The 26,866-nt window shown below is 40.8% G+C and overlaps 3 protein-coding genes across 5 annotated transcripts in view; 1 reads left to right on the forward strand and 2 right to left on the reverse strand.

Moving 5' to 3' along the window:
• Window positions 1-114: 114 nt before the first annotated feature.
• On the forward strand, window positions 115-17,268 carry Marf (Mitochondrial assembly regulatory factor). Of its 2 annotated transcripts, XM_074088365.1 has the most exons (15): window positions 115-312; window positions 527-565; window positions 870-1,174; window positions 3,069-3,195; window positions 4,709-4,871; window positions 6,097-6,327; window positions 7,322-7,429; window positions 7,941-8,091; window positions 8,856-9,019; window positions 9,988-10,140; window positions 10,768-10,975; window positions 11,684-11,916; window positions 12,793-12,957; window positions 13,612-13,808; window positions 14,540-17,268. In XM_074088365.1, the coding sequence occupies exons 3-15, from the start codon at window positions 976-978 to the stop codon at window positions 14,736-14,738; spliced, it is 2,298 nt and encodes a 765-aa protein (XP_073944466.1). In that variant the 5' UTR covers window positions 115-312; window positions 527-565; window positions 870-975; the 3' UTR covers window positions 14,739-17,268. The 2 variants fall into 2 exon arrangements, with proteins under 2 accessions (XP_073944466.1, XP_073944465.1); XM_074088364.1 differs by lacking the exon at window positions 527-565.
• On the reverse strand, window positions 17,264-21,212 carry LOC141427741 (germinal-center associated nuclear protein). The gene is given in 9 exon segments (XM_074087333.1): window positions 17,264-17,578; window positions 18,295-18,478; window positions 18,867-19,004; window positions 19,170-19,454; window positions 20,178-20,253; window positions 20,300-20,328; window positions 20,759-20,920; window positions 21,019-21,046; window positions 21,049-21,212. Coding segments are annotated over 9 exon segments (1,095 nt in total). The 5' UTR covers window positions 21,134-21,212; the 3' UTR covers window positions 17,264-17,470.
• A 1,455-nt stretch (window positions 21,213-22,667) lies between these two features.
• The window catches only part of LOC141428398 (2-oxoglutarate dehydrogenase complex component E1-like), a 56,874-nt gene continuing 52,675 nt past the window's right edge, over window positions 22,668-26,866 (reverse strand). For both annotated transcript variants that reach the window (XM_074088384.1, XM_074088385.1), the window contains 7 exons: window positions 26,395-26,516; window positions 25,742-25,854; window positions 25,046-25,233; window positions 24,566-24,662; window positions 23,891-24,083; window positions 23,363-23,659; window positions 22,668-22,906 (listed from right to left, as the gene is read on the reverse strand). In XM_074088384.1, the coding sequence (XP_073944485.1) occupies window positions 22,807-22,906; window positions 23,363-23,659; window positions 23,891-24,083; window positions 24,566-24,662; window positions 25,046-25,233; window positions 25,742-25,854; window positions 26,395-26,516 (1,110 nt within the window). In that variant the 3' untranslated portion in view covers window positions 22,668-22,806. The remainder of the gene's footprint in view (window positions 22,907-23,362; window positions 23,660-23,890; window positions 24,084-24,565; window positions 24,663-25,045; window positions 25,234-25,741; window positions 25,855-26,394; window positions 26,517-26,866) is intronic.

Here is a 26,866-nt window from a genome sequence, read left to right on the forward strand (position 1 = left end):
TTATTTTTAGTCCCATGAAAGAAAATTTCTTTAAAAAAAGAACCAAATTAATTATTAGTGATTTCAAAAAACGGATAATAAAGGAGAAACGAAACACACTTGAGAACAATGTTGATTGGTTATAATCCTACTATTTTCCGAAGAACCAATCATCTATGACCTATACGAGAAAATGAAAACACATCAATTTTAGAACGAGTAAAAATTAAAAATAGGGAAAAATCACACATGAAAATTTTCTAGGTAATCCTTACCGAAAAATAATCAAAGTTTCCGACCAATTACGTTTTAAAATGTTGCTCTAAAGCTCAGGTAAGCTCGACATCTTTCGCTTTAGCAAAATTTCTCGCATTTTTCAATTCAAAGGATGTTAAATTGACGAATTTTTGAAGTCAATTTTGACTTATATTTAGCGGCTGTCAGTTGTTTTACGTCTTGTGTATTTTCCAAAATAAATTATATTCTGTCTATAAATATCATTGGGAATTGGGATTATAAACAATTGTTCACGCCGCTCGGACTGCAGCGATGCGCATTGATTGCGATGATGCAACGAGATGATAAGGTGCAGTTTATTCCTAATTATTAATGCTTCCGTAATACATGTTTTGCATTTAAACACTTTCTTTTCCACTTTCTTTCGAAATAGAGCCTGTGTTATGTGTGGCCCTTACGAATAATGAAACATAACCTAAAATGACTATTCCTAATGTCTTCTATGGACCCCAGTTCCTGCGCCCCTCCATCCCTCCTTTGCCGAAATCAGCTTACTGTTCTTTCTCCTTTCTTAGCTTTGATATTCACTATGCAACACTGTTTATTTGAATGTTCTGTTGCACATCTTTACGCCTGTTATTTTTTTGTTGCAGTAACCTGCATGTTGTGTTTGAACTGTAGCCGTGGTACAGTGACTATATTGTTGCATTGTCCACCGTAAGGTGCAGCTAACGAGAACCGTACATCTTCCCTTTCCGTATGGCTGCGTATGTTAATCGCACAATATCCATGATGGCTGGCGATGGGCCGCACAATGTTGGGCTCAATGGCAATGTGCGTGTCAACATGTCAAATGTCGATTCTCCACTGCAGATATTTGTGAGGGCTAAGAAGAAGATCAATGATATATTCGTGGAGATTGATGACTATGTCAAAGATGCCGTCACATTTATGCATGGTGAGTGTTGCTTTTGTCTTATAGAATTTAATTCTTATATTTCCTCAGTTCAGAAAACTTAACAATGCTAAGTTAATTCTTTCCAAACAGTTAAATTTCTATTCATATGCTAGTTAATTAAGTTAAACTATGAAAGTAAATAATAATAATATAAGTTAACAACTAAGTTAGTAACTTCATTGGTAATTAGTGTCACAACATTATCTAATTGTTCATTGCTGTGTGCAGTTAACTACAAAGTGAATTACAATGTAATATTTGTAATTAGGTGAAAAAATATGTAGGTATTCTTTTTTTTTGTTTACCATACAAGTTTATCCAGTTCTTATCTGTTAGTTTGACATGATAACACCATCAAACAAATGATAGATTTGTACCATTCAGAACTATAATGTCAATGATCGTAGATAACTGTTACAAAATATATGCAACCTTCATACCAATTAACGTTAGTGTATATCAGTTAATGAAGCATTCTTCAATTGTGGCTCAATGTATAGTTTAAGATGGTTGTATAACTGTCAAGCATGGTTTTTTTTTTTTGACTGGATGGCAAACAAGCAAGTGGATCTCCTGATGGTAAGAGATCATCACCGCCCATAAACATCTGCAACACCAGGGGTTTTGCAGATGCGTTGCCAACCTAGAGGCCTAAGATGGGATACCTCAAGTGCCAGTAATTTCACCGGCTGGCTGGTTATACAAGCATGAATATGGTAGCATTATGTATAATGTTGTCATGGTTGTCCAGTGGCAGAACGCACAGAACTCGGGAATGTAGTGTACAGCTGGTAACAACGCAACACGCTTCCGCTACTTTCCGAGGAAGTTTCCGCTATGTTGCAACTAAATGTTGGAATAACATCCCGCCGCCAATTAGGAACCTGAAAAACATACATAGTTTTAAAACAAGTCTTAAAAAATTATCTACGCCCATCAAAAAGATCAAGAAACGTTAATGCATGACACCAGCTGTTTTTAGTACATACCTGAGCAGTACGTCCCATCCGGTGTTGACATGGGTGTTCTTCTTGTCTTCTTGTTTTTACTTTAATTTATTTATTGTCATGTGGTTTATGTTTTCTTTTATTTGTTTTATTTTGTCACCTAGTCTTGTTTATCTTGAGTAGGTACTCAGAATGACATTGATCTTCTGGGAGTTGTGTGTCTTGATTAGCCAAGCAACTGTTGCTTGAAACTATTTGTAGGTTCTAATCCTTATAAAAAATACCACTTTAACCATTTTTTCACACTATTCGATTAATATCGCTACATATTGTATTTTGTAATTGAAAATTGTTATTGTTTGTTTGTTTTTCGTCTTGCTTGCTGAGCGTATGGTTGGCCGTGTCAGTTGTCAATGTCATGCACATGACATGCTTGTGTTGGTAGCGCTGATTTTAAACGGTCGCGTTCACAATAGACACGGTCCGGTCGTGCGCGCAGCTTGCAATGACGGCCTCACGGTCCCACCGGAAGACCAGCGCTAGCTCCTGAGCCGGCATTATGCTGAGGTGGGTCCGTTTCGTGAATCGTAACTGCTTTCCTTGTCTGTGTTATTTATTTATGTAATCGTTCAAGTTTGTTACTTTTCCGAATAAATGTATTTTCTTTCTTCTTTCTTTCTTCTTCTTTCTATAATTTTATTGGTGATTAAAAATTTTATGGGAGGTTATCGGCAGTTATGGTTGGTTTATATTGCTGAATCACTAATATTACTCCCATTGCATCTATAACAACTTTTGTCCACATGAGGAACTATAAGTAAAATGGTGCACTCAGTGATATTTTAATAATTTTAAGTGGAATAGAAAATAGAAAGTGAAGAAGCCATTTAGCCAGTTACAAAAGTCAAATATATAAAAGATGTAAAATTTGTACGACTATTTTACAGCTGTTTCGAGCAATGACAGTATTGCAACCCCACAAGATGTCACAAATGTGGAGGCCTATGTCAGCAAAGTACAGGCAATACGGGAAGTGCTCAAACGAGATCACATGAAAGTCGCATTTTTCGGCCGGTAAGCTTACTTTATTACACTTATAATGTTTGTATGTTTGAGTCAAATCTTGCAAGTTCACCCATTTCTTTTATTGTTAGACTTGAAATGAATTTTATATATGGATGATAATGCAAGTAAGGTAAATGAAATGTTTAGTAAAACATCCTGACTTGAATTTTTGAACAATTATAAAATAGTTAACATTCTTGATGTATTTGACATTGAAGTTATTAAATCATAATTTTGTAACAGGATACTTTTACATTGTTGTGAAACTACACCACCACCACACACTAAGCAGTGTTACATTGTTGAAATAGTTCAACTAAAATTTTAACAACAAAATGTAATGGAAACAGGCCTTTAAAAGGAATGAAGTGTTTACAAGTATTATTATTTATTATAGTTCTACTGTTAACTCCAAGAAACGTTACAAAGTAAGGCAATAACTATGCTAAACATGCTAATGCAGCAATTTTCATTATGTCAGCGCAAAAAACGACATATTCTGTAATGGTCTAAAGCTTGTCAGGAAGTCTAACAATTATCCATGGTTCACATAACATCATTGCTATATTGGGTGCACAACCATCTAGTTACCGTTATTAAATGTAATGGCCTTATCTATTATGTTGTGATGATTGACACCACTCATGCAAACATTGAAGTTTGATAGCAGTTAAAGAAGTTATGGTCAGTTTACACCGAGACGCGTTTTGTTGCACATTTCATAGAGGGAATACTCATTGTATACTATATTCCCTCCATTGTAGATATTTTTGATTTAGGGACAAGTAACTATACAATACAATGACTCTTTTTTGTACACCACAATAGTTAGTGATACAGAAAACAGATACACAGAGAGAAAATTACAAAGTAAGCAACCCCATTCCCTATACCAGGGTTTCTCAAACTTATGGCTCCACGTACATACCCCTGGTAAAGTTTCTAGACGACAGCGAACCCCTACCTCCCCCCCAAAGAAAGTAATAAAAGTGGCTGCTGGAGAAACTAAATTTATTTTTATTTCAATCATGATAATATAATGTATATTATTTATTTCAATAAAAGGTAGCAAATATAGGTAAGAATCTAAGAATCGTCTTGCCAACGAAAATAACAAACAAATAAGTAATAAATTTGGAGTTGAAATAAAAAATACTCCAAAAAACAATCTTAATCATCTTGCCAGTCTTGCAGCCACCATCACGTAAACCTTGTCGCGAACCCCCTACTGTCGAATAGCGAACCCCTAGGGGTTCGCGTACCCCACTTTGAGAAACCCTGCCCTATACCCTTAGCATCAGGTTTTATAAAATAAAAGCTAGTTCTCATATTGACATCATGTAGTGTAGGTAAATTATTTGAGTATCTATCTCTAATATCAAAGAAATCTAATCTCAGATAGTGTTAAGTGATAGAACAGAACTAAAGCTGTATGAATTTGCATTACCTGTGTATACCTGGTTTTATCTGTCTTAAATTTTGTTGACCACCAAATCTAATGTACCTAACTATTTTCCTCCAGCACAAGCAATGGCAAAAGTACCGTGATAAATGCCATGCTGCATGACAAGATTTTGCCGAGCGGCATCGGCCACACCACCAACTGCTTTCTCCAGGTTGAGGGCTCTGACACTGATGAGGCCTTCCTACGTACTGACGGGTCCGAAGAGAAGCAGAATGTGCAGGTAACTGAGCATAGTTGCTTGGGTTGGCTAGGAGCTCCAAAACAGCCACTGTTATTAAACTGCATTGTGAGTTGGATTGAAAGATCTGCAATTTCATACTGTCACTGCTTTGAAAAAATCTCGTATCTCAGATCAACATGTCAGTAATATTGACACTTGAAGTATTTTTTAAATTAGTGACGAGTTACATTTTGACTTGTATAACTTCATTGCCATTATGTCTTTCAGTTCCATTCAGAGTGTCATTGCAGTTTAGTTATACACTATTGGCTTATGGTTTCATGGTAATTTAAACAAGAACTAAATATCTAGCACTTTAAATGGACTTAAATCCTATTAATATTATAAATGTGAAAGTTTGTGAGAGTGAGTGAGTGAGTATGTTTGTTACTCCTTCACGCTGAAATGGCTGGACGGACTTGGATGAAATTTGGTATGTAGATAGCTAGACATCTGGAATAAAACATAGGCTACTTTTTATCCCGATATTCCCACGGGATAGGGATAAAATCTCGAAACAACAACCACTGGGCTTAGAGTCATGAAATTTGACATGATTGTTTTAAATGTAACGTCAATGAAAACCACTCTCGTCATTAAAAATCCCGAAATTTCAGCTGCTGGATCTAATGATTTACGTGTACGAAGCCGCGGGTGAAACACTAGTGCTTAATAAAAGTATACTTGAAAAAAAACAACACTTAGGGGCTGTTTCACCATCCATTGATTAGTGTTAACTGGCGGTGTTAGGTGTGATGCCGTCTCTATTTGTTTTGTTCGAATAGACGGAGACGGCATCACATTTAACCGTCGGTTAACGCTAATCAATGGATGGTGAAACAGCCCCTAAGGCATTAAAATTACAATAGTAATTTGCTCTGCTTTGCTTTGCAGTAACACCAAAATAGGGAGACACTGTTCTTTATTATTACACTATTTGTGATTTAAGATTTTCTATGCCTTTTCTAACACTAACCCCCTGTTTCCCCTTTCATTGATTAATTTTATGTGACAGATATCTATGATCCCGTTTTGGTTTGTTTTGTGCAAATATATGGAGACGGCATCACGTTTATCTGTCAAATAAAAATTAACAATGAGTGTTGAAATGAAACTGGCCATAAATGACCTTGACTGCCGTTTAGTCCAGTTTAATTAGACCACATTGCGCATCTTTATGCTCTGAAAGAATTTGCACCCAACATGTATTCCCGCTTATCCACAGTCCGTGAGCCAGCTGGGGCACGCGCTCTGCGCCTCGCGGCTGCAAGAGTGTTCCCTGGTCCACGTGTACTGGCCGCGCGAGCTGTGTGCTCTACTGCGCGACGACGTGGTGCTCGTGGACAGCCCCGGAGTGGACGTCACGCCCAACCTGGACGAGTGGATCGACCAGTACTGCCTGGACGCCGACGTGTTCGTGCTGGTCGCCAATGCAGAGTCCACGCTCATGGTTACTGTGAGTATCATGATAAGGCTAGGCAGCTGAGCTGTGCGAGGATGTGTAGCGAGGGCGTTTGGTGGGCTCAAACGAGCGGGGTGCGGTGAAGCGGGAGCATCGGAGAGCGCGCGCCACTAGCCGCTACCAGGCCCCTCTTCTCCACTGGGCACACTGGGCACGTGCGCAGGGCCCCGCGATGTATTGGGGCCCCCTAGTCCCTGTCCATTACCAAACGATAACCGATACCTACTCCACTCTCGCCTGAAAATCAGGCTTACCGAATGCAGCATGTTGTGCCCAGGGCTTGTAAGAGGTGAAAGATGGCCCGGCCGGCTACTAGTGACTGAGTACTTCGCAACTCATCCTTGGCATACATTTTTCCCTTGTTTTGTATATACAAACTCGCTCCGTTGACCCGTTTCCACAAGAGCTGTGCTGAGCGAGGATAGGTAAAATGAAGCGTTGGTTCATGACAAACATTGCTGCGAAATTCCATCATCGCATCTCCCGCCGAATGTCTAAACTCCATCGTCACTATCTCGATGAATGACGATCTGCCACTGTATCTTTCATTTTTTTTTTTGACTGGATGGCAAACGAGCAAGTGGGTCTCCTGATGGTAAGAGATCACCACTGCCCATAGACACTCGCAACACCAGGGGGATTGCAGATGCGTTGCCAACCTAGAGGCCTAAGATGGGATACCTAAAGTGCCAGTAATTTCACCGGCTGTCTTACTCTCCACGCCGAAACACAACAGTACAAGCACTGGTGCTTCATGGCAGGATTAGCGAGCAAGATGGTGGTAGCAATCCGGGCGGACCTTGCACAAGGTGAATGACGATCTGCCACTGTATCTTTCCTTCGGCACTTCCTGCCACATACAGTGAAAATTGTGGCATCAACTTCCGCCAGTAGTTTTTCTAGACAATTATGATTATGACATGATGGAAACAGACAGAAGTGATCATTTCCCATCAGATTATAACACAAAAAAACTTTTCTTTTTCAGGAAAAAAACTTTTTCCACAAAGTATCGACAAAGATATCGCAGCCGAATATATTCATACTGAACAACCGATGGGACGCATCCGCCTCCGAGCCAGAATATTTAGACCAGGTAAATTGCTTCCATTTATTTCACCATTCTGTTTCTCCCTTCAAGCACTCTTACTTAATTCCTTTATATCACATATTTCGCATATCCAATTGTACAGTCATCCATCTCTTTCAGTTGTTATCCTCCAATAACCATCAAGGTCTATTAATTTCGTAACGCGCGCCTACGCAAAACGAAAAGTGCAAGGGAGCGCGCAATATGCTCTATCCGTTCCCACGTGCCCCGAACGATATTATAGTATAGACTATAGCATCGCCATGGGCCCGGTTACACGTAGCGACCTGCATGCGCAAACGGCTTGTGCTAAATTTGGCGCATAAAGTGTATGGCGCCAAAAAGCCATTTGTGCGGTATACCGTTTCGCCGTCTTACTTAACGCACATGCTTGCTTGTGCAAATTGGAGTTTGCGCAAGCATAATTGAGCGTGTAGCCAGACCCTATGTTACCATGCAGAAGACAGATGTTTATAACTTAATTTCCAGCTAATTTTCGATTATAATTTTTTCCTAGGTCCGAACGCAGCACGCGAACCGCTGCGTAGACTTCTTGTCGCGCGAGCTGCGCGTGTGCACTCCCAAGGAAGCCGAGGAGCGCATCTTCTTCATCTCCGCCAAGGAGGCGCTGCTCACGCGCATGCGCGAACGGGAGAAGCCCGTCACCTGTGAGTCAGAAACATAATAATTATAAAAAAAAAATGTGGACAGTCTTTTAGCGAATTAACTGATAAATTAGCACAAGTGTTTTTCAAAAGAATGAAATATTTTCTTTTTCGAGCTATTAACGATCTTTGTGTAACCAACCGTGGTAGCCTAGTTTGACCTATGGCTTCTCAAGTAGAGGGTTGTGGGTTCGAACCTAGGTTCGCATATTTATGCGCCAATAGTTATTTGTGTCACGAGGGAGCAAAATGGTGTATTTAAGGCGAGGGCGTACATTGGATCCAAAATGTAGCGAAGGATTCTACAATAAAATCCTGGGCGTAGCGAGGGATTCAAGTGTTTATAAAGCCCAAGATGAAAATAATTTTGCTCCTGAGTGGTTCATACAACTTTTCACACCGAGCATTAAGAAACTTGGAAAAAAAATCTAAATATAATTAAAAAAATAATCTAATATAATTTAAAAATATATTTGGAATTTACTAAGAGCTTTATGGTGAAGGAACATATCGTGAGGAAACCCTCACGTACATGTACATAAATTAGTTTCTGAAGTTACTAATCCGTACGGGGCCGGCTTGGAAACTGTGGCCCAAACCCCTTCCCCCCTCCTGGTTGGGTTGATAAATCGCTACTTTGATAGGGGTTAAGTACGTCATGCTTTTGAACGCTGCTTCAGCTGGCTAATAATAACTTTGATTTAATTCAGAGGAGTTGAGTTTGTCAATCCTTGGAGCATACTGTAATTATGGTGGTATGTTTCCAGCGCCGACGCTGGTGGAGGGCCACCAGGTGCGCTACTTCGAGTTCGTGGACTTCGAGCGCAAGTTTGAGGAGTGCATCAGCCAGTCGGCCGTGCGCACCAAGTTCGCGCAGCACTCGCGCCGCGGGAAGGCCATCGCCGCCGACGTCGTCGCCAAACTGGACCAGGTACACGACACTTCATAAACCAAAAAAAAGATCAAAAATATCTGAACACGGTCAAAATACCACGCACTTACCATAGACTCGACTCGTGACCGCGGCCACTGTAATGTTGCCGAAACGTCGAGGTAAATATTACTCGTGTGTGTTAGCGTGATAAGTCCTGTGCGTGGTATTTTGACCAGAGTGAAAATCACGAAAGTTTAAGACATTATAATATCTGAACACGCTTCTATGCCGTTGACAATAGAGTCGTGTTCAGATATTTTTGATCAAATTTTTGCTCACAAGTTTATGAACTCGACTGTACAACACTGTCATAACATAGTCTATCGCCAGTACTAGTAGTAGAGGCATTCATTTACCTCGCATCGCTCCGCTTAGCTGTTTCCACCAGAGATGTGCTGTACGAGGATAGGTAAATGAAGCGTTTATTGGTTCATGAAAACATTCCTCGCACATCTTCGGTGGAAACTCAGCCTTAAGGCTTCGCACGTAGCGTATTGTAAGGCCATTTCGAAACACAGGCAAGTTTAAAGTTCCACCTTACGGGCTGGCTAATACCAAAAAGTTGTGGGAAATTGGACAAGTATTCATAAAAAAAAAAACTGTAATTAAAAATTAAGATACTTTGCCTTTTGACTTTATATCACAATACTGCACTGCCAAGTTAGGAAACGGCCTTACCATACGATGTTGCTAGATTCCACACCCTCTTAAATCTTACAAGTGAGTTTTAGACCCATTTTCAGTGTCCAATGAGTCCAATATAGGTACAAACAAACTGAACCATGACCCAGGGTGGCACCTTTGTGCTAATACCCATACTTTTGACAAGGAAATCATAGTGAAATTGATTAATAAAAGGTTCCACCCTGGTACATGAATCATTTGTTCGACTGTACGATTACAATGTATTAAAAAAATTGTCTACAGGAAATGCGTGTATTCTTTAAACAAAAACCTATTTGCAGGTGTACAACAGCGCGACCGAGCAGAAGTCAGCCAAGGTGGAGAAGCAAAGGATCCTGCACGAACAGCTCAGCGGCATCGAGGAACAGCTCACCGCCGTCACGCGACAGATGAAGGACAAGATTAACCGAATGGTGGAGAGCGTCGAGCATAAGGTATCAGCACTACCAGCCGAGCCGAGCGGGCCGTACTTCAAAACAAGCTAAAAAACTAATAATGTAAATGGATAATTTTGTAAATCAGTTTGTTTGTTAGCATTTCATGACAGTTGGTATACAGATAATTGAGAGTCCCGGGGTAGGACATAGGATAGTTTTTATCCTGGAAAATTGCATAGTTCCCGCAGAATAACGATAAACGAAGCCGAACGAGTCGTGGGCATTGCAAAAACGTCTAAAATCTAAGTGAAGCTTTAGACTGTATATAGGCACTATTCTTGTCTTGCCGACGATTTCTAGGTGTGGAAAGAAAGAAAGAATTAATTTGCTTTCATCAGTACCACCTCCTATGTCCCGTGGTTCTACCGTGGTCCCTACTTCCCTACTAATATTATAAATGTGAAAGTAACTCTGTCTGTCTGTCTGTTACCTTCTCACGTTTCAACCGTCGAGACGAAGTTCGGTGTGGAGATAGTTGGAGTCCCGGGTAAGAACATAAGATGGTTTTATCCCGGATAATTGCATAGTTCCCGTGGGATAGTGATAAACGAATTGTACGCGGACGGAGTCGCGGGCGACAGCTAGTGTGCAAATAAGGCAGTAGACCTCTGTTATACCCCCCAGGTGTCTCTGACCCTGAGCCAGGAGATCCGCCGTCTGTCGGCCCTGGTGGACGAGTACGACACGCCGTTCCGGCCGGAGCGCGCCGCGCTGGACCAGTACAAGCGCGCGCTGCACCGCCACGTGGAGGCGGGGCTCGGCTCGCGCCTCAAGAAGCGCCTCTCGCACGACATCGGACACGAGATGGACGAGGCGCAGAAGGAGATGGCTGGTCAGTCACTGCTGTTCGAATACAGCACCAGATGTTTTGCAGGTGGTAGGACCTTGTGCAAGGTCCGCCCGGATTGCTACCACCATCTTGCTCGCTAATCCTGCCGTGAAGCAGCAGTGCTTGCACTGTTGTGTTTCGGCGTGGAGAGTAAGACAGCCGGTGAAATCACTGGCACTTGAGGTATCCCATCTTAGGCCTCTAGGTTGGCAACGCATCTGCAATACCCCTGGTGTTGCAGATGTTTATGGGCGGTAATGATCTCTTACCATCAGGCGACCCACTTGCTCGTTTGCCATCCAGTCGAATAAAAAAAATAATACCGCCCACCGGCCAAGTCGCACGAAGGGTTCCGTACCATTATCTATACATTAGACATTGGCACTAAAAACCACGTTTGTTGTATGGGAGTCCCCCTTAAATATTTATTTTAATTTAATTTAATTATTTATTTTTAAAGTGAATATACGACTAAATATTCTGTAAATATTTCAAGCGTCTAGTCTACGGGTGTTTTAGGAAACTGATCTCTCGAGCCTAAATGACAGAATTTCGACCAGGTCCGATTCTTTTTTAATTGAATGCCATTTTTATTAAATCTATATCGACGCCATGGTTCCTAAGAACTTCCGCTCTCTTATAGTTTCTGACTTATTCATAGTCTGACCCATTTGGATGGGACCCTGTATAATTATGTATGGACGTCGGCAGAGCGCATGTACAACATCCTGCCAATACACAAGCGCGCGGCGGCGGCGTCGGTGATCTCCCCGCACCAGCAGCCGTTCGAGGTGCTGTACCGACTGAACTGCGACAACCTGTGCGCCGACTTCAGCGAGGACCTCTCGTTCCGGTTCTCCTACGGGCTCACCGCCATCATCCAAAGGTTCCAGGGCCGCGGACAACACAAGACTACGCTCAAAAACGCGCCGCAGTACACGCAAGTGAGTACTGATACTGACACCGAGTAGACATTTTACTGTTGGTTTTGAGGCAATGTTACTTTTACAGTGTTTACTTTATGATATCTAAATAAGTTCATGATATAAAAACTAACCTGACTGCAGAGTAATTAAAGCTTAGAAGGAAGTATGTCCCACTGAAATGAGTTAACTCCTGCACTTTATAGTAATTTTGTGAAAAATAAAGCATTTTTTATCCTTTTTATCTGTTAAGTATTATATCCTATTTATTGGACGACCAGATGGCCTAGTGGTTAGAGAACCTGACTACGAAGCTTGAGGTCCCGGGTTCGATTCCCGCGTCGGGGCAGATATTTTGTATGAAATATACGAATGTTTGTTCTCGGGTCTTGGGTGTTTAATATGTATTTAAGTATGTATCTATCTATATAATTATATTTATCCGTTGCTTAGTACCCATAACACAAGCTTTGCTAAGCTTACTTTGGGACTAGGTCAGTTGGTGTGAATTGTCCCGTGATATTTATTTATTTATCCTGGTAAATTAATAAGCCGAAGAAGTTCAGACATTGCCTATTTTTTTAACGTGTTGTCAGTGATAAGATAATGATAACAAGCATGGCAAAGCTTGTGTACATTGCAGTAACTTTCTATGACGTGTTGCATCCGAAGATATGCTAAATTTACAGGCTGACCAACTAATCTGTAAATCGAATAAGTTTTAATGTTGGTCGCATAAAGCGTAGTATATTGGTTTGACTCACAAATGAGTTGGTCAGTCTGTACACTTCTCTCACTTTCCTAGTTCCTGGATCACGTAAATATTTACGTAAGACTTCCACGCTATTGATGAGGTGTATAAGGTAAGCAATGCTCAGAGATTGTTTCTGTGTGCAGATCCCTCCGACGATCACGCCGGTGCCGGTGCCGGCGGAGCTGGCGCGGGCGGCGCCGGGCGTGCTGGGCCCCTTCAGCGCCGAGGAGTGGTCCATGGTCTCGAAGTTCGCGCTGGGCGCCCTCACTTCGCAGGGCACCATGGGCGGCCTGCTGCTCTCTGGACTGGTGAGACATTATGTCATTGGGTATAAGACATCCATCATCACAGCATTATAATGCCTTACTGATGGGCACAGGTCACCTCTCTGAATGAAAGGGCTTGGGCCGTAGTGCCCATGCGGGCCCAGTCCGGATTGTACATAATCCTCGATAAACCATAAACAAACTAAAAATAATAGATCTAAACATTTGGTGGGAATATAAATAATATTGTAATCAAAATCAAAACGTAAGTAAGCCACGAAGTGCTCTCTAACATGCCATTTTTTATACTAGTAGCGCTTTCCGAAAGACCATTATTGCTAATAATGATGCGTAAAATACGTGAGGCGAATTTGACGAATTTTCGACTCCCCCCTCTCCCCTTGGTGAGATATCGTGAGATTTTGTTCGACCCCGTCCCGCCCTCTACTAAACTCACGTGAGATTTTTCAAACCGCATATTTTTAATATCCTCTTCTTTTTGCGTTAGGTTGCATCTGTCCCGTTGTCTGTCTGTCTGGTAATCAAATCTTGCAAGTTAAATTTGACCAACTACGGTTGTCAGTTTGACTTCAGGGGTCTCTTATACCGGCCTCGCTGCTGTAGTGCTATCTATAGGAAAAATGTCTCCAACCTGTATATTATTATTAACTTTGTTATGTGTCGTTCTTCGTTCAGCTGTTGAAGACTGTGGGATGGCGCATAGTGGCGGTGACGGGCGCGGTGTACGGCGCGCTGTACCTGTACGAGCGGCTCACGTGGACCGGCAAGGCGCAGGAGCGCGTCTTCAAGCGGCAGTACGTCGCGCACGCCAGCAACAAGCTCAGGCTCATCGTGGACCTCACCTCCGCCAACTGCAGCCACCAAGTGCAACAGTCAGTATACCGTATACCGTATACCCTATACCGCACTGTTCTAGCGCCTTTCGGTGCGGACCGTTATATCCGTTCTCAAAACATCTGTACCTACCTAAAAACATCCGTTTCCGAAAACATCCGTTTCTGAAAACATTCGTGGGCATTTATTCGAGCGTTTCAACCGTCTAATTTTTCTACACACTTTTCTGTAACAATAGCCAAATATTTTGATACAGTTTTTTAGTTATCTGGTAGAAATACAGGAACTCTAAAATAATCGAAAACAACATCAAAATCTACAGCCAATTCGTAAAAAATGTGACCAGATATATGAGGCGGTTGAAACGCTCGAATATTCGTCCTTGTTGCCAAAACATCCGTTTCTCAAAGCATCCGATCTCAAATCATCCGTTCTCAAAACATCCGTTATCACCATCATACTACCGTTACCGGATTTAGGAAAATGTAGTGGGACGGGACCGGATGTTTTTGGGAACGGGTGTTTTGGGAAACGGATATCAAGACAAACATATCTTTTGGGAAGAGCACATTTTGGAAAATGGATTTTTTTAGGTAACGGGTAGAACGGTCCGAAAGATCGTAGCGACCCTAGGGCTATCTAGTCATCGGGTAGCATGATGTGATACCCTAGCGCTGGTGACGTCATTTATGTTATTATGTTAGAAATTGGCAGTTTTCCCAAAATGCTGATTTAGATTAAGGTTACTTATTTTCCTGTCGTTTTCCAGGGAACTATCAACGATGTTCGCGCGCCTCTGCCGACTCATCGACGAAGCGACGACGGAAATGGACGAGGAACTGAGCGAGGTGCGCGAGGCCATCAAGATGCTAGACGACGCGTCCTCCTCCGCCAAGAAACTGCGGAACAAAGCCAACTACCTCGCCCACGAGCTCGAATTGTTCGACGACGCCTTTCTCGCCTACTAAAACAGTAAGCGCAGTACTGGCGCAGTCTCTGACCGAGTGCGTCGCGCCTCGAAGATACAGCTCACATAATGGCGTATAAACCAGCCTCAACCTTGAAACTTCTTACGGACTGGTTTAGTTCTGATCGCCCTGCTATAAGAGGAGCTTACATTTGAGGCGTTGCACGAGCACGGGGGAGATTGAGGTACTTTTAGATTCAAATTTGTGACGCGCTCGCGAATTTACGCGAGTCTTAGAGGCAGTCGAAGTTGCTGAAGCCACAGTGAAATTAGGACACCTTTTACTTCTGCAACTTGACCGAACAACGTCCTAGTACTAGTAGCCGCAACTTGCTCTGTCGCTGTGTAACTTTTGAACTAGAGACACGCACTGAGCGACAAGCGGGACATGACACGATTTGTTAATCGTCTGGAACGGCCAGCGTGCCATTTTTTTCCTCACTTTCCAACTTGATGAGAGAGAGCTCATTAATTGACATAGCAAGTTGCTGCCGCTTGTTCTAGAAATACAGTGATATAACTTGAATTTCATAAACAATGATTAGTGACGTAACTTGACAGCTGAACTATACTAGAACCTGGTATGGACTCTTTCATGGATGGACATTCATTTGATTGCAATGAATTAACTGGTCCATATAAGGTTTTAGTTTTATGTTGTTAACTGTCAGAATTAAGTGCGGTTAATTTAATACTGCAGAAAATGCAGTTGAATGCAAGTTCTGTTATATTGTGGCGTAATTTATTTGTTTTGAATGTTGTCTTTCGGTTGCAACAGTACTGGTTGTCATTCTACGTCATTGGTCCGTGGCTCGATTCCGTTGGCGGTCAAATTGTAGAATGCAATGAAACCCATCAGTGATAGTTACCGAAACAGTATAAGGAGACCTTAATAAATAAATTATAAACTTGTTAATGTTACTAGTGTCTAAATAATTGCGGTTCATATTTTATTACACATTTCATTTATCAAGAGAACTAGAGTGTATATTTCGTACGGTTCGAGATCGTCCGCGAACATTCAAGTATACTTAGCGTTCTCAATATTTATAGTTACGCGTAAAAATAAAAGGGTCATGTCATGTCAAATCATTTGCGCATTGTTTAGCCGAGTAACTTTGAAGTTTGCCGTGGCTTATGCAGACTGCGCGACCCAGGCGAAAGGCAACCGTTGCATCTAACGTCACACGTGTACCATATAGTGGAATTATGTATATCTTTTGAACATTAGAACTTGTTGTTTTAAAAGTTATTTATTAACTTGTTTTATAGCAATAAAATCACGAAGGCTATCGTCTAAGAAACTGATGAATGACATTTTACTTGCTCGATTGAATTTATTTTAGGTTTATAGTTTCCTTGTGATTTTAGTTCGTTATTATATTTACCTTCCTTTACATCTCGGTGCTACCCGAACTATGTACATACGAAAATGAGATCAGCTATTGAATATTTAGATATCCAGTAAAGAAATTGTTTTGTATTTTTAGGGAATTCTATGAGAGGACAAACTTATGATTATGAAATATGTAAATGCTGTTTGTGTTAACCGTCTAAAGTATGTTACTTATTTATTAGTGTTTAATAATCGCTTTAATGTTTCCTATTTTCTGTGAAAAAGCACAGGTTGCTGACTAGTGATTTGTGTTCGAGATTAAACACGAATTAGTTACCGAACTAAACAACTTTGTAGGATCTGGGAATGATATTGGCGATGCGTTCGCTAACCTACCAAAGTATTCATTACCTGTGATACAACTTTATATGGCATATTAATCGTGTTGGTGCCCATTTTCTTGTCAAATACACAATGGTGTACAAGTTTTTGATAATCTTGTTACCATTTTAATTCCAACTTTTTTAATCAAGTTCTAAATTGCGCGCTGCTGCGGCTCTGTCTCAGGCTTCAGTTGGTAATGCGATGATATAGCACTATTTTAATCTTCCACTTACACACAAATCCCGGCATTTAAAGCAATAGCAGCATCGTGTTGTTGAGACTGTAATTTCAGGGTTTATTTATTTTTCACCTCCATTCTCGAAGGTGTATTCACTTGGTTAACATTATCCATTATTTTGGTATAAGTGTCCAACCAATACACAATTACGATAACGGTAAAACGTAGGGTAACTTTGGAGTCCCAACATTTGCCCACTAGTTATTTGGCTTCAATATATTTTATGTTTATGTATAAGGAACAAACAATAACTAAATGAAATAATAGTTGTACCGTCAGCATCTTCTCTAATTTTAAAGTAAAACGGGACTTTTATACATTTTTTCGGGGCAATAAATGCTCGTTTTATTATTCTGATGTTCCCAACGCGCCGTTTAGATTTATATCGGGATGCTGGCTGTAGAATTGTCAACAAAGATATTTGTAAAAGAACTTGACATGGTTATTTCGGCTACACATAATGGGAGCCATGCAGCCGTTTGATATTAGATAGATTTTGTTGTCCACTGTAATTAGTCATCATAATTAGGTGAATTTTCTTATGTAAATAATAAAGGATTCCTTTATATAAAATATTGTTTTATTCTCCATATTTTAACAAGTAATTAACACATGATTATGAGATCAATATGATTAATTAAAATTAGATAACAATAAATATATCTTAGAACCTTCTACATATTTTACTACTACATAGAAGGCACATGAAATGATTTTCGACGCCGTAAAATAAATACATTTTTATTGCCCGTTGTGTCCTTGTCTGTGGTTGGAGTTATAATTCGCCATGTGGCTGTTCTTGCTTTTCCGTAACATAAGTAATTATGTTGACTATTGACAGATCCATCTTCTCATCCTGTAGAAGCTGTTTCGCTGGTGGAAGCTGAAATAGTTGCTAGATGAAGATCATTCAGCCCATAGAGTAGATTGTTTATGTTCAGCCTTTTAAAAAATAAAAACATTAAAAAAAGTTTTAATCACTCTTCTTGGCTTCAGAATTAAAAAAATGAACGTACGGTCAAGGAAACTGAACCACGTACCAGGGTGAAACCTTTTCATATTCAATTTCGCTGTGATTCCTTTGGCAAGTGTATGGGATGTCAAAATGACAATAGTAGCACAAAGGTTCCACCCTGGTAGGCGATCCAGTTTCTTTGAGTTTACATGCGCATAAAAAAGTTTTGTCCATTTCCAGAAAGGACGCAAATAAAAATCTGTGTATAACACGCCTGGCGAATATTCGATCGGTTTTCTCGGGTCAAACGTCTGCAGCAACTTTGATCAAACAAGACTCAGCATGGTCTTTAATTTTACGTTAACCATATTTGCTGAGATGCCTAAAAAAATCGCTGAGCCTATGAATCCAAAGGCCTATTAACCTCTTCACCGCCCCAGTCATCTAGTACTGACAGCCAATGGAATGCCTCGCACGCCACGATCATCTATACATGACCACCATCTAACTTGAAATTAATCCTTCTGCAATGGAATTAAAAATCTAGTCGATTTGTCGCTGGTTTTTCTGTGGCGCATACAGCACGTCACTTCGTTTGTTTTGTGGCGGTGGAGAGGTTAACTCACTGAAAAGAAAAAAGTTACCAAAGCAGCATCAGCTCGGAAGTCCCCCTTGATAAACTTAACCGTTTCGCTCTCCGCCGCCAGCCCGTAGTGTCTGCAGGCCTGGCGCGCCTCGTCCGCGCTGTTGAAACGCAGCCAGTCCCGCAGCGCGCGCGTCGGCACTGCCAGCTTGTTGTAGGCGACGCTCATCACTTGCAGGGCGCACCTGGGTAGTATACAGGGGTCAATCAAGAATTCATCATCATCATCAGCCGGAAGACGTCCACTGTTGAACAAAGGCCTCCCCTTTTGAACGCCACAATGAACAGCAACTCGCCACTTGCATCCACCGGTTTCCCGCAACTCTCACGATGTCGTCAGTCCACCTGGTGGGAGGCCTGCCAACGCTTCGTCTTCCGGTTGCCCGGTTGCTGACAAGTGGGAGGGGGAGTCAAAAGTATTAAAATTCAGCTTAAATATTATTTGAATGACCACTACAAAGAGCTAAGATAGAATATAATATGGAGAGCATCAAGAACGAGTGAACATTTATTAAGTGTGGGTAATTTTTGGAGTGCTGAACTGAAAGGTCTGAAGTCTTAAAAACTATTCACCTTTGTAATCTCGGCAAATGCAGACACAGGGCGCAATATGTCAGTGGGCACAGGTTTTCCAGCTGCTTGCAAACTCTGATGTAATTCCCGTTGAAGTTGGCCAATGCTATATTATAGGCTAACTTTAAGCTAGGCTCGCTAAAAAAATATTATTCTGATCTGAAATCATGGGTATTTCAAGGCCTCCTTAGCATGATATTAGACAAACATTTCATTGCAGCAAAGAATAAAAGTTGGCATATTTAAAAACAACAGATTTATGATAATATATTTTTTTATGACTGAATCATTACAAAAACTAACCTCTTAATTTCCTTTCTCAAATTCCAGTACCTAAACATTGGATGGACGTCATCCAAATTACACAAAATATACAAACTCTCCATGAGTATCCTGTCACACTTGGTTTCTGGCCCATCAGAAGTAAAGTCTATGGCCGCGACAGAAAGAGACAAATCAATTGTTTCTTTCAGGATCCCAGTGTACTGGTCCAAAGAGTCATAACAGCTCAAATACCACTTCAAACATTCCAATAGCAATTTCTTGTTTAGAACTGGGTCATAAACTTTAATTGGATACTCACAGAGTCTGAAATAAACAGTCACTATGTTATTTTATTTCCTTATTGTTATAGACAATTAGCTTTTGCCCGGTTCTCAATATGCGAAAAATATGTTTATCTGTATCACGCGGGAACTATACAATTTTCGGGGATAAAAAATATCCTATGTCCTGCCTAGAGTCTCGCACTATCTCCATACTAAATTTCATCTTAATTGGTTCAGCAGTTTAAGCATGAAGCAGAAAAAGACAGATTTACTTTCGCTTTTATATTCATTAATAAGGACAAGAACTTTAAAAAAACTCATACCTCAAAATCCATATTCATATTCATTTATTGCGATCAATCAATCATTAATTTGAGATACGAGATTTTTTTAAATAGTGATGGTAAGTAAGCAATTTTAAATGTACAGCATGTTACATATACATATACTGATATTCAGAAGCTAAGTCAGAGGCTGGATTTGCAATTTACAAGGGTATGAAGGGATATTACTGCACAGAAAATAATTTGGCCAATACCTACTATAAATAACATAAAGCTAATTAAAATGAGGAAAGCAAGAATGCCAAGAATTTAATGTATGTATGATTGTAGTGGGCCATAAAGTATGTTTTTTTCTTAAATTCATCGTGGTTTTTTTAAATGTTAATCATACCTATGCATGAATATATGATTAGTATCCATGTATATCTTAGTCATATAAGTCTTACATTAAAACTAATTAAAAAAGCACCAGTACTAACTTGTATCCAAAATATGTGTGAAATCGAATCATGGGCTCTAGTAATTTGATGCAATCATCGTGAGCCAGTCGTAATGATTAGTGCCAGTCGATCAGTCAAAAAGCATCATCACAAGTCGATACATAACAAAGTCTGGCATCTTTTTGTTACACTAGAATTGAAATAGAGTGTGACAAAGATCTTTAATGGACAAGGCAAGAAACAGAACTAATGCATCTTGCAAAACTTCACTTTTTCCAGTTCACATTGAATGTTGCTGTTAGTTAGTGGTGTAGTTCAAAAATGTAGACCAAGTTGTTCATGGCCTACAGGTAGTTGTGGTAGCCTAATGGGCTTGACTTAAGCCCTCTCAAACAGAAGGTTCTGTGTTTGAACCTAGGCTTGCACCTGAGATTTTTCCCAAAAATATGTGCACAATTAGATTTGAAATTTATCATGAGCTTTACAGTGAAGAAAAACATCGTTAGGAAATTATTGTGGCCCTCTGGCGTTACAGACATTTCAGAAATGATGGTCATCACCTGTTTATTTGTTTGCTTTTAGTTAATGAAAAATAATTAAATCATCAGTAGTGAACATACACGAAAAGAAGGTGCCGCACAGTGCGGCGCAGAACCAAGTTGGGTCTCAGTAGCGCTGGTACAGCTACGACGGAATCTGCTGCGGACCTACTGTAGCATTTTATGAGCATCTTCTGACCGTCTATAACCTCCAACACATGCACCATCTTAGCCTTTTCTCTCCTGTAATTTATCCAATAATAGCAATAAGTAAATATAATGCAAATTCCACGTAATTTTAAAGTGCAAATTTAAAATAAATACTGATTTCAGAAACTTACATTATTTGTTCTTCTTTAGGGCACATAAATTACATGTGCCCTTAATAGCTTCGCTGTTTTCTTTCGCAGAGGCTTCATTATTTGCAGTCTTACAAAAATAATCAAAATATGACATGACGGACAGAAAAACGAGAAAACCGATTACAATTTTTTGTTTTCAAAACTTTTTACAAACATAACCAAACAAAACTGGGAACGAAGTCATGTCACTGTCAGTGTCAGTGTCAGTTTCTTCAAGATTTTTCACTTTGCCAAAGCCAAAGGTGTTTAATCCTTCGAAATCTGATTACAAATGTAAAAAATATATTCAATCCAGTCTTAGGCTACAATACAATACAGCCAGCCAGGGTCGCGTTCACGTGGAGGCTGCATGGGAGCAGCGCATCGTGGACACCGAGCTGCGGGCGGCCGGGCTGAGTTTTGAGGGACGCGGACTAACAGGCGCAGGACAGGAGCGGATGGCGACGTCTCACGAAGGCCCTTTGTACCACTGGGGTACCAAAGGACAACAACAATAACAACAGTCTTAGGCTGCGTTTCCACCAGAGATGTTCGATGATGTGTCGCAATGAGTTTGTCATGTCATGAACAAATATAGCAATGCTTCATTTACCTATTCTACATGATATCATATCCTGCTTCATTTATCTATATCTTTTTTTATGTAGTAGTTTATTTGTTTATATTAGTTAATGTATTATATTCTTTAAAGCATTGTATTGTAGCTTCCACAATTTTTGACTCACTTTTTGTCGGTCCCCAACTGATTGCTCCTTTCATCCACTCAAAGGTTGACTGGTAGAAATCCCTTAAAGGGATAAGTCCGCCTTTGTACAAGTATCTCAAAGTTTGTCAATTTTTCTTTTCTTTTGTACAACAAAGAGTTTACATATATACATGCATACATACCTATCCTCGCTCCGCCGAGCTGTTTCCACTAAGATGCACTGAGCGAGAATATGGCGAGAATAGTTAAAAGAAGCGTTTCTATTGGTTTATGTCACAAATTATGTAGAAAACTGACGTGTTATGTCATGGTCATGATAAACACATTCATCGCAACACATCCTCGCACATCTCTGGTGGAAACGTAGCCTTATGTGTTACCCGTCAAGTATGTGCACACATATCTGTTCTCTCCTTTGCTTGGACTATTTTAATAAATCTGAGGTCACGTGAGGTCGACACCTTTGATTCGTCTTCGTCTTGTCTTCGTTACGGATTGTACAATATACCTAATACAATACAAAGACTCTTTATTGTACACCAGAAATAGTAAGCGATACAGAAAACAGATACACAGAGAAAAAAATACAAGGTAAGCAATAGGCGGCCTTATCGCTTAAGAGCGATCTCTTCCAGGCAACCTTTTTTACAGAAAGAAGGAAGGACTAGTTTACAACAGGTGGTGTATCAAAAGTACATTGTACAATAGTGTCAAAGGCAAATTTTATCGCTGTATGGGTTTTGGTAGTCTTCGTGGTACGGGTGCCATGGTATTTGTAGCTGCTGCCATTGATGTTATATAATTATACTAATCTAAAGAGTCCGGCGACGAACTAGCACGCCTTTGCTTTATTTTTCCTCAATGGAAGCGCATCCTTAGAGGTTCTTGTATAGTACGCACAAAAATAATGAACTTATGAACATCACCAGCAAAGGACTTTATTTACAATGTTTCTAAAAATTAGTCATTTAAATACTTACACAATTTTTTAACAATCCATAATAACTTATACAACACTATAATTTGTACCCTATTCCTATTAGTTAGGTAGTCCTGTCACATCACAATTCAATAATTTTTTCTTTGAGCTCCTTCAGTTCTTTCGCGTGGATCCACTTTATGCCAGTAGCAGATGCAGAGCTGGGCGGCCGAGTGATGCATCTGTAAAATATTAAATAAGATCATACATAGGTACTTAATGAGATAAGTACAGGTCAAACAGGAAATATATGTGCTATCAGAAACGCTGGATTAAAGCTATAAAAACGCATAACTAAAAGCAGGACATGTTGCGCTAACGTCAGTAGCCGGTGTTAGGAATTAAGTGGATAGACAATCTATAGGGAATAAATATTACCACTCCACTAGCTGCAAGCAAACAGTTAAAAACAGCAACATGAAGGTGGAAGCTATGAGTGTCTCAGCAGAAGATAAGAGCATTTATCTTAGATGCTTATCCCTCAGATCGAATTAAAGTAAAGACGAAGTTCTGCGAACGTCGAAGTGTAGGTAGGTATAAATAAGTAGGTACATTCAGTTACGCGCACAAGGCAAGGCGCTGTTTCTGTAACCCACACAGCACTACGTTTTCACTTTTTATTTGGTTTTTAGGCTTACCCAATCTTTTTTCCAAATAGATTCTCCATGCGCACTTTGCAAAAGATCCAGGGCCCTTGGTTCTTATGCTCCTCTTGGCAGAAGAACACCTTCGCCTTCGGGTAGCGGCAGAACTCCTGCAGTACAATGTCATAAGGGAACGGGTATAGCTGTTCAATGCGGCACATTGCGATTTTGTCTTCCAATTTCTTCTCTTTCCGGAGTTCATCAATAGTTATGGACACTTTGCCCGAGCAAAAGATCAGTTTCTGGACACCTTCTGGGCTCTGAGCGGCAGGACCACTTTCCTTTATAGCTCTGTGGGGATAATTTATTTTTAAGCATTTATTAAGTAGTTAATAAATTGCCTTAGTGGAGTAGCTAGCAATAGGTAGCTGGTAGCTGAAAGATGAGGCGTTTGAAAGATGAAACTTAAAAAAAAGATGGCAGCAACGACTCAATAGAATTGTTGATACTCGAAAGCACCGCGTTTTCCTAGACTATCCATCATTTGACCTTTGAAGGTTTATTGCTATAAATGTGTGATACCTTTGGAAAGTAGTTCCCGGCAGAAAGTCTGTGAAGGGCGACCGGTAGAAGGGGTGCTTCAGGCCGACCTTCGGTGTCATGAGGATCAGCGGCTTCCGGAACGGCATCGCGATCTGCCGCCGCATCATGTGGAAGTAGTTCGCGGGCGTGGTGACGTTGCAAACGATCCAATTAGCTGCTCGTAGCTGTTTTACTACGGAATGAAAGACAAACTTCTAGGAATACAATGCTTCTCTACATGCACATAGTTGCTTTATTGACAAATAGGTACGATCTAATCTTTGTCTCAAATTAGGTTTCGTCGAATTATGGTTGTCATAGCCATATGCCTAATTGGTAAAGTACCTATAAGTATTCGTGGAGTGAACATTCTCGTTAAAAGGAAACCCGGAAAATCCAACAACATTTAATTAGTGTCCAAAACCTTAGCCATACCGACTTCATTGTCATCACTGACATCGCATAAAATTTTTAATAAACTATCAGTTTTTTTAGACGACACTGGCGTCTGGCATCTAAAAGGTTAAAACTTTTTAAATTATCATCTACTCCGCGTTAACCTAATGTAGACGACAGCTCCAGGACTGCTTACGTAGAGTCTGAGACAACTAGGCGGTGTTGTGTTCAAAAGTCTAACGTAAAGTGATATTATTAGTAGGTATTAGTGCTGCTTACAGACAAGTTCCTTGTCGTCGAGATCGGGTATGTTGTCTTCGTCGTCGTCGGCTTGCAGAAGATAGCGCTCCACGCGGGCTGAAGAGTGCTCTGGGCCCTGTCAGGTACAAACTTTACAAATACCTAGTAAAGTAGGTATAATGAATGACGTGCCGGTTTAGTCTGTACCTACTCGGACGATGTATAATATTTGACGCTATAGCTGTACAGATATTTATGCCTTCGACTGTCCCTTCTCGCATATTTTTTTTGATGTATCTAATTTCATTTATTCCGGGTGTTCAAGAGCAGCCTCAAATCCAAGCACATTCAGAAAATAACTTAATAAAAAAAAGGTTATTTACTTGGTAAGGCCATGCATATGCAATAGCACATACGGTGCTGCTGTAAGGAGTGTCCAGGAGTCATTGATATTTATAGTTGCTTACCTAGATCGGTTGCGCTAAATTCGCTAAACAAATCAATTATAGATGGACTAACAGCTCCGTCAATCCCATGCGGCAGCTGCACCACGAGTCCCGATTGGCAGATCCACTTGCTCTCCCCGTTGGCGATGAACGTGTCAAACACGGGCTGCGCCGTGTCAGCGAAGTCGCCGTACTGCGCCTCCCAGATGGTGAGGAGGAAAGGACTGGAGTACGAGTAGCCCACCTCGAATCCCAGGATGCCTGGAAATATGGACGGCTCGTCACAGAGTGATGTTTGAAAACGTCAGGCAACGAGATTGTCGTGCAGCTAATAGGAACATAAGCCTACGCGACATCTGTAGGGTATTATGGTATGAACTAACAGTATCTAGACGCTTATTGATCGTAATTCTAACCGATTTTAAACGTTGGATGTGCCAATATTACTCTGTACCTAAGTAAGTATAGTAAACTTATAGTTTCTAGTAATGTTTAGTTCGTTGAAAAAGTAACAACAGAAGCAAAGTTGGAGCTACGACCAAAGAAAAGACGGATTTCTGCGACTGGTTTGAGGCCAGCTAATGTCGGGTCGAAACTGCAATATTGACGAAAGAACAAGAACGCAAACTAGCTCAGCCAATTTTTATGATTTTATGGTAGGTTCCGCAGGTATTTGCAAAGTACGAGTAGAACTCCTCCAAATAAGAAGCCAGCTAAGATGAAAAAGTAAATGGTCGATAGCAAAAGGTGTTTGAGGAGAGAAACTCACCGAACTCTGAGAGCGAGCTGTTGTGCAAGCTGTAGTGCGCCTGGTCTGGATACAGCGTGTCGAACACGTGGTGCGTGGCGCCGTCCACGCCTTGGTGGTGCAACACGTGGTGTCTGTACATGACAACCTCTTGAGAGTAAGAGTTAGTCTTACATATTAAGGGGGGGGGGGTACATAATAGAATAGCGGTCTACAGCCAGGACGGGCGTTTTTCCAAGCCTTGGGAAACTTTACAGTCGCGTGTTTTCTTTTATTATGGTGGCAAATGCACGAGTTGGATACGTAATGGTAATTACTCACTACTCATGGATACACACTACACTGCAGGAGATCAGCGCATACAGTAGATGGAGAAGGCAAAGAGAGCTTAGATAAACGGGTATCTTATGATAAAGTACGAGTAGGTACTCGTACTGTGCTAGTGTCAGCTCCAGTCGTCAAGGTAGACCCGAGATTGTCTATACCCCTTCCGCGCCTCTCAAAAGGTACCATTTTCTAAATATTATTTTGGACTGGAACCAGAAAAATGGCGCCCCTTGCCATCTGGCCCTCTTACTCTACCTTAGGACCGGCACTGATAACGTAACACTTGAAACTCCCCATAGCAAAATAAATATACCTAGATTAAGTAGTGATTGGATGTAGGTACCTACCTGTGAGCCATGGTGCCTCGCTCGACGTCCTCGCCGGTCAGACGGACGTGGATCTTGTCTCGCAGCAGAGAGCCGTAAGCCAGGGCCTCGCCCATCGCCCAGTCCGCTATGCCCTCCTTCACCTGCCAATCTTACTCATATAGTCTGGTATTTCGTAGGATTAAGTACCTACTTAATAGCTGTTTTGAAGTCATACTGAGTACGTATGACAAGTACCCGCGATTAAACGTAAGCTGTTTTAGACCACGTTGGTAATGTAACCGAAGAAAACGACCGATGAAATATTTTTCTTTCGTAGGTACTTGGACGACTTAGCTTTGCTCGTAGTACTTTACACCTCTACATCTGTGACTGCGTAGAACATCCACCAATATGGGTGCCATCTTCTATACCTACGTTATGCCTATCCAATTTATTAAAAGTGTAAACAAACCGATTTCATCAAAATCCTTGTATAAAAACCCACTGGATC

This window comes from Choristoneura fumiferana, chromosome 5 (assembly GCF_025370935.1).
Source record: "Choristoneura fumiferana chromosome 5, NRCan_CFum_1, whole genome shotgun sequence".
Classification (NCBI taxonomy): Eukaryota; Metazoa; Arthropoda; class Insecta; order Lepidoptera; family Tortricidae; genus Choristoneura; species Choristoneura fumiferana.

What these genes read in the sequence shown, in the direction of transcription:
- Marf (XM_074088365.1), top strand. Translation starts at nt 976, where the DNA reads ATGGCTGCGTATGTTAATCGCACAATATCCATGATGGCTGGCGATGGG. An exon ending in AGTCCACGCTCATGGTTACT is followed by an intron (nt 6,328 to 7,321) that starts GTGAGTATCATG and finishes TTTCTTTTTCAG; the next exon opens with GAAAAAAACTTTTTCCACAA. An exon ending in TCGTCGCCAAACTGGACCAG is followed by an intron (nt 9,020 to 9,987) that starts GTACACGACACT and finishes ACCTATTTGCAG; the next exon opens with GTGTACAACAGCGCGACCGA.